Source organism: Protobothrops mucrosquamatus, unplaced genomic scaffold (assembly GCF_001527695.2).
Source record: "Protobothrops mucrosquamatus isolate PMUCROS unplaced genomic scaffold, P.Mucros_1.0 scaffold3095, whole genome shotgun sequence".
NCBI lineage: Eukaryota > Metazoa > Chordata > Lepidosauria > Squamata > Viperidae > Protobothrops > Protobothrops mucrosquamatus.
Window position 1 is genome coordinate 54,031 of NW_015389103.1, and position 7,040 is coordinate 61,070.

The 7,040-nt window shown below is 46.7% G+C and overlaps 1 protein-coding gene across 1 annotated transcript in view; it reads right to left on the reverse strand.

Moving 5' to 3' along the window:
• PIWIL1 (piwi like RNA-mediated gene silencing 1) overlaps positions 1-6,535 on the reverse strand; it is a 14,878-nt gene extending 8,343 nt beyond the window's left edge. The window contains exons 1-9 of the mRNA XM_015826392.1: positions 6,455-6,535; positions 6,074-6,197; positions 5,065-5,190; positions 4,013-4,227; positions 3,414-3,535; positions 2,844-2,924; positions 2,220-2,417; positions 1,552-1,663; positions 723-849 (exon numbers count right to left, since the gene is read on the reverse strand). Of these exons, the coding sequence (XP_015681878.1) occupies positions 723-849; positions 1,552-1,663; positions 2,220-2,417; positions 2,844-2,924; positions 3,414-3,535; positions 4,013-4,227; positions 5,065-5,190; positions 6,074-6,197; positions 6,455-6,535 (1,186 nt within the window). The remainder of the gene's footprint in view (positions 1-722; positions 850-1,551; positions 1,664-2,219; positions 2,418-2,843; positions 2,925-3,413; positions 3,536-4,012; positions 4,228-5,064; positions 5,191-6,073; positions 6,198-6,454) is intronic.
• Positions 6,536-7,040: the final 505 nt, after the last annotated feature.

A 7,040-nucleotide genomic window follows, 5' to 3' on the forward strand; every position in this document is an offset into this window, starting at 1 on the left:
CTCTGTGGGAGCGTACCGGTCTATGGGAGGGAATCTGTGGCAGAAGGCGGTCTCGGAGGTAGCCAGGTCCAATGCCATGGAGTGCTTTAAAGGTGGTAACTAACACCTTAAAGGATGATAATAATAGTTGGACGGGACCTTGGAGGTCTTCTAGTCCAACCCCTTGCTCAAGCAAGAAACCTACACCATCCCAGACAAAATGTTGTCCAGTCTCTTCTTAAAAACTTCCAGTGTTGGAGCATTCACAACTTCTGGAGGTACGTTGTTCCACTGGTTAATTGTTCTCACTGTCATGAAATTTCTCCTTAGTGCTAAGTTGCTTCTCTCCTTGATTAGTTTCCATCTGTTGCTTCTCGTCCTGCCTTTTGGTGCTTTGAATAGGTTGACCCTCCTCTCCTTTATGGCAGTCCGAGTTAGAAGAGGGAGTCAAGCTATTCTCCAAAGCCCCGGAAGGCAGGACAAGAAGTCATGGATGGAAACTAACCAAGGAGAGGAGCAACCTGGAATGAAGGAGAAATTTCCTGACAGTGAGAACAATTAATTAGTGGAACGACCAGCCTTCGAGTCCTTCTAGTCCCCCAACCTTATGCCATCCCAGACATTGTGCAAACTTTTCTTGAAAAGCCTCCAGCAATGGAGCACCACCACTCCGGGAGGCAACCCATTCCGTCGATTAAGTGCCCGCTATCGGAGAAGGAAGGCCGTTTTCGGAACGATCAGACCTGTAAGGTAGCAGAGCTCAGGGATGAGTATCACTGGTCCTGCCAAGGCACCGGTCGGGCCTCTTGTCCTCTTTGGTTGGCTGATCAAAACAGGCTGGCTCAAGTCGGTGATTTCTTGAGTGTATTGCTGTTTAAAAAAGCAGAGAAATTTAGAAGGCAGAAGGTAGAAAGAGGCTTCCTGTTGAAAATCTTAAACTACCTAGGCCAGGGGTAGGCAACCTTGGCTCTTTGATGACTCGTGGACTTCAACTCCCACCATAGCTGGCTAAGGAATTCTGGGAGTTGGAAGTCCACCAGTCATCAAAGAGCCAAGGTTGCCTACCCCTGACCTAGGCAGAAGCAGCTCTGTGAGAGAGGAAAGCAAATTTTTTTTGTAAATTGCAAAGAAAAATGTGCTTTGGGAAAGGAAGGTCAACTCCCATACACAATTGATCAAGGTCCCTCCTCTTTCCCTTTCTGGGACCCCTTTTCAACGAGGTCGCATGGCAAGGTTTTTTGGGGGGAAGGGGGGGGAGAGGGTAGGAGGAGCAACTATGCTTTTAAAGCATTTTTTTGGGTGGCTCCAGGCTTAAGCCTTGCAATTCAGTTTCAACAACTGTGTAACGGGTCATAGAGATGGTTTGCCGAGCCATTTAACATTTCAAATTCCCCACAGGCCGCTTTGAATTACACATTCAAATCACGAATGGGCTGATCAGTGCCTTTGACTGAGCAAAATCTAGCCTTAGCGTTACACATTAGGGATCTGGCCCACTTAAAGGGGGGAGGAGGGGGAAACCCCCGCAACGAGGTCCTTGTCATTCCCACCAAAACCTCAGCCGCTCCGTACCATCTTGTAGTAGTCCACAAAGCTGATCTCGGTTCCGTCCGATTTTTTGAAGGAGTTTCGAGGGCTCGACTCCCAATCGATATCGTCCACCCGGTACGTTTTGTTGTTATACCTGGGCCAAGGTTGGAAAGCTGCGTCATTCCTAATCACCTTAAGTCTCAGTCTGAATTTCTGGACAGCTCTGCTTGCAGCCTCCCCCTCCCCCCCCCGGGTCGCGCCGTCCCCACTGGCGACCACCTCAACCGGCTTCCAACGAGCTAGATTTGCTTAAAGACCGTGTGACTCACTTAACAACCTGCAGGGACTGCCTGAACCGTCGTGGCCAAAGAGAGGGCAAAAATCAGGGAAGACTCACTCAATGATCAACACTGATTTCCCTCCCCTTTCCCATTGTGGTCGTTAAGCCGAGAACTGGGAAAGCAAAAGGTTTTGATCTACACCGGAGGCCCCCAACCTTTGGGGCACCAGGGACCGGTTCCGTGGAGAGAGGTTTTTCCACGGACCGGAGAGGGCGTGGTTTTGTGTGCTGCCTGCATCCTGTGTGGCTGGGGCTTTCCTCGTTTGTGCGGCCCGGTTGCTGGCGTGCCGCGGCCCGGTACCGGTCCACAACCCGGGGGGTTGGGGACCCCTGCTCTATACCATTAAAGTCAAAAATGAATCGAGTTTACCGGGTAAGGACAATCACACCGATGAGTTCCTTGGTGCAGAGTTCCCGGAAGCGCTCTTCTTCGACTTGTTCGTACAAGGTGTACATGAAATCCAGGACCGTCTCGCTTCGGAGGACCTTGTGACTCACGTCTGTGCAAAGCATGATGCTGGTCTCGTACTGCAGGATGGAAGTGGTGAAGCCGGGCCAGATCATCAGCCTGTCGGGGAGAGGGCAGAAATTCAGAGTAGCCTCCTCGACACGTCACTCTCTTTGAAACAAACAGCGAACTCCTCTCCCATCGGAAACAGGTCCTGCCACGCAACTGTCTGCACGTCCAGGGCAGAAATCCGTTTTAAGTTGGCGGTCGGTTGGCTTTCCAGACCGACGTCCGCAGGTGAGGCTCGGCCCCTTAAAAGTGATTATTTCAAGTCACACTAAGAAAAATCAGCTTATTCGGGGTTTGTAATCCCAGACCTTTTAAATACAAAAAAAAATGCTGCAGGCATCAGAATCATCATCTAAGGCAGAAATGAACCCTAATCTTTGTTAGGAGAGGCAGAATGTATCTAGAAAGTTTCCAAAAGAAATAAGGGGTTGATTCTGGTCCCGACTGTGGCCATAAAGGCGTTTCCAGTTGTGTTACCTGTGCTTAGGAATACTGATTGGGTCACTTGGGTTGTAGTAATTTCGCCCAATCTGCTGCAAGTTCATTATTTTCAACAATCTGAGAAAAAGCAGAAATGGAAAAGTAAGATCGCACACGTGGAGGATGGCTTTATTTTCTTCTCCTCTACCACGGGGAAGAAATCCTCTTAATTGCAATTGGAGAAATCACACCCAAATTTGAGCTCAGCTGCTCATTTCAGGCGATTGATCAACAAATTCCACGCCCATCACAAAAAACCTCCAATTCACCAGGATGGTGCATGACAGCAGCATTAGAGAAAATGTGTCAGACTAAAACAGCTTGTCTGGACCGACTGGGACAACTTGAATTAAGCTCCACCCTCCCCCTCAAAAAAAAAAAAAAAAAAAAAAAAGTGAAAACCAATGTTTGCAGACCCTTCCCCACATTAATGAATGTAATCGATTCCTCGTGCACTTTAAAAAAATAAATAAAATCCTGACTCTCTTATGCACAGATCCTAGTAATCCCAGCTCTCAAAAAAAACAAAAAACAAAACCATCACATGCTTATGAAGTAAAAGCTAACCTTCTAAATATAATATTGTAGAACTGTAGGCAAGTTGGTGAAGTTGATGGAAGCTCACTGGTTAAAGTGATGGTGATCTTCACAGTCTCTCCCTGCCTTGTCTGGCTTAACACCTCCGTAGCCTAAGAGAATCGCCAATAGTTATTTTTTAGGCTGGGATGATTTTAACCTCCAGAAGCCTTAAGAAAACTGACCAGAATCAAAAAAATGGACAAGACTACTTCCTAATTTCTAAATGCTTCTCATTCTATCTGCAGTTACCATCCTCAATGCCACCACAACCGTGGTGGCCCAGTGGCTAAAATGCAGTATTGCAGGCTAACTCTGCTCACTGCCAGCAGTTCGATCTTGACCGGCTCAAGGTCAACTCAGCCTTCCAGCCTTCCGAAGTCGGTAAAATGAGGACCCAGATTGTTGGGGAGCCAATAGGCTGACTCTGTAAACCGCTTAGAGAGGACTGTAAAGCGCTGTGAAGCGGCATATAAGTCCAAGGGCTATTGCTCAATCTCAAAGACTCGATTTCCATAATTCTAAGCTGCCACAGCCAATAAAGACGCTGTATCTGAACTACTCAGACTGTGACAGAGTATTGCCGATACCTTATTTTCCAGCTTCTTTGGTAAGAACAAAATGGACCCATCGAAAGCATGGGTCTTGCCAATCAAGTTCTCATGTTGGAACAGCAAGGCTGCCCGAAGACGGCGGGCTTCCATCTGTGGGTTGTAGTCAATGTGGTACTGGTATAAAGCCCATTGTGGACGAGAAGTCAGCCGGAAGTGGTTGGCGCTTAATCGGATCACACTCCCCGACACACCTGTGGAAAGGTATCCATCTCTGGTCAGCCATTTATTAACAAAACAGAATCACAGAGTTGGAAGGGACCTTGGAGGTCTTCTAGTCCAGCCCCCTGCTCAGACAGGAAACCCTATATCATTTCAGACAAATGGCTGTCCAATCTCTTCTTAAAAACCTCCAGTGTTGGAGCATTCACAACTTCTGGAGGGAAGATATTCCACTGGTTTACTGTCCTCACTGTTAGGAAGATTCTCCTTAATTCCAGGTTGCTTCTCTCTTTGATTAGTTTCCATCCGTTGCTTCTTGTCCTGCCTTCAGGCACTTTGGAGAATGGGTTGACCCCCTCTTCTTTGTGGCAAGCCCTGAGATATTGGAAGACTGCTATCCTATTATCCCTGGGGATGGACTAGAAGACCTCCAAGGTCCCTTCCAGATTCTATTCCATTCCATTCCATTCCATTCCATTCTATTCTACTCTACTCCTTATTCTATTCTATTCTATTCTATTCTATTCTATTCTATTCTATTCTATTCTATTCTATTCCTTTTCATTAAACTAGACATACCCAAATCCAGCAACCATTCTTTAACAAGGATTTATTAAACAAGCATTTTCAACAGCTGTTCCACGGACTGCCGTACATTCAAACCATTAACAGTAAGAGCACTAGCACTACATCCACTGCTAAGGGTGGGATAGCTGTGTTTCCTCGTGGAGGATTAACACATTGTTGGATGTGGTTACAACTGGAAGGGGCTGGAAGGATGCTTCTCCCCAAATAAAACGCCTCAAGCGTGACAGAAAAGGCACCTCAAGAAAAACATGGGACGTTTTCCTAAGAATCCCCTACAGTACCTGTTTTGGATTCTCTAACATGCTCCATTAAGTAACGGGTGTTCACACCAAGGTCATGGTAGTCTCTGCGACGCCCACCTCGGTCTCCCAAACTCATTTCTTGAAAGCCTGTTGAAATCTGAAATTCTGTAAAGTAGAGGAGAAAAAATAATCAGTCATAATCTGCATTTGTGCTTAACTCTGGACAACCTGCATCCTGAACTCTTATCGGGCAAGTGAGCTGCTGTTGCTAAAGATCTAAATCAGGGGTCTTCCAACTTGGCCCTTTTATGACTTGTGGACTTCCAGAATTCCTCAGCCAGGCATGCCTGGCTGAGGAATTCTGGGAGTTGAAGTCCACAAGTCATAAAGGGGCCAAGTTTGAAGACCCCTTATCTAAAGTGACCCACTGGGGATGACACAGAAGAAGCCCCCAACAACTGGATCATAAGACTTGCCACTTAGCACCCCAGAGAGAAAGCACCATATCAATTCCATGGTTGGTTAGGTCAGCCCCTACAGCTGCTTTTTTATAGGGAGGTACTAATAAAGAAATTCACAAATCATTTATAAGATTATCACCACTGAAAGGAGAGGTATGCGACTCCTACCAGATTAGGGTTTTGTTTTGTTTTTGGTAAAGTGTGCCAAGATTGAGAGAAGAGAATATCTGCAACTCAGGGCTGAACTAGGGGGTCCTAGGTGCTGAATTTGATGGGCTTTCTTCAAGATGTTTCATTACCCAACTAGGTAATATCATCAATGTTAGAAGGGAGTGGGATTAACAGAGAGGAGGAGGAGGAGGACGACGACGACTTGGGCTCCTTCGCTGTTTTCCTGCAGATGTTTCATTACCCAAGCAGGCAGTGCATCATGGTTAAGACTCCAGTATGAATATATATACGGCGTCCCAGGCAGCAGATCAAAGAAACAGCTGCACCCCCACCTTATTTTTTACTTCAGCAGTGCAAATTCAAATTCAACTCCAGGAATATGGAAGGGAGACCTGCATTTGAGGCACCAATCCTACCTTCCGATTTCAAAACCGGGGCTCCTTTTGGCTGGCCAATCCTAGCCTGGGCCCCATTTCCTGCTTCAGCTTGATGGACCGGAGGCAGCTGGGGAGTTATTTGGCTGTATCCAGGCGTAGGAACCTGGAAGAGGCAATGCTGGTTTAAAAGGGGGCTTGCTCAATGTTGAAAGACAAACCGCGTTAGGGTAAACATCACGAAGCGTAGAGGCCACAGGTGACCCTCCAAAACCAGAACCACAATACTCATCATTCCACTGAACAGGATAGCTGGGGCTTCTTGGATATGTAGTACAGTGATTGGAGGAGTACCAGCAACCCCATCCTGTCATCTAAGAGATAGGTTTTTTTAAAATTTCCTCGTTTATTTTTAAAACTTACAGGAGCTGCTCCCACTGCAGATGTTTCTTGGCCACGGGCTCGCCCCCTCGCCCGAGACCTTGCTCTTGCTCTCCCCGTCATAGTCTCACTGCACGAGCTGTAACGGCAGACAAACATGTGATTTTCATTCTTTTTTTCACATTTCCAGGGAGGGGGAAAAAATGCAGCCTGCTTTAAACTGAACCCGTTTCCAGTACATCTTTTCCGGCAAGGCGATTAAATACATCAGGGGAATCTTCCCCATGTTTAGAAAATGCTAAGGCGACCTCAAACGTGTCCCTCTTAGCACAAAAGTAGAAGCCAGGATTTGAGGCACATGCTGGCTTATGGTTCCCTTGTTGTTAACTGCAAGCCCCAACTAATCCCCGGGATTTCAGAATTGACCCAGCAAGGTCCAAAGTAGGTTTTATGCAAGCTAAAATCCCAAGGTGGATTTTTGAAGCTGCAAACACCCATTGTTCAAGCTGGATTCAACCTACAGCATATATTTATACTAGTCTCAGATGTTTGATTTGATGTGAGCCAATCGGGAGACAACAATCCAGACACCCCTAAAGGGTAGCAAATAAATAGGGAACAGTCCCAG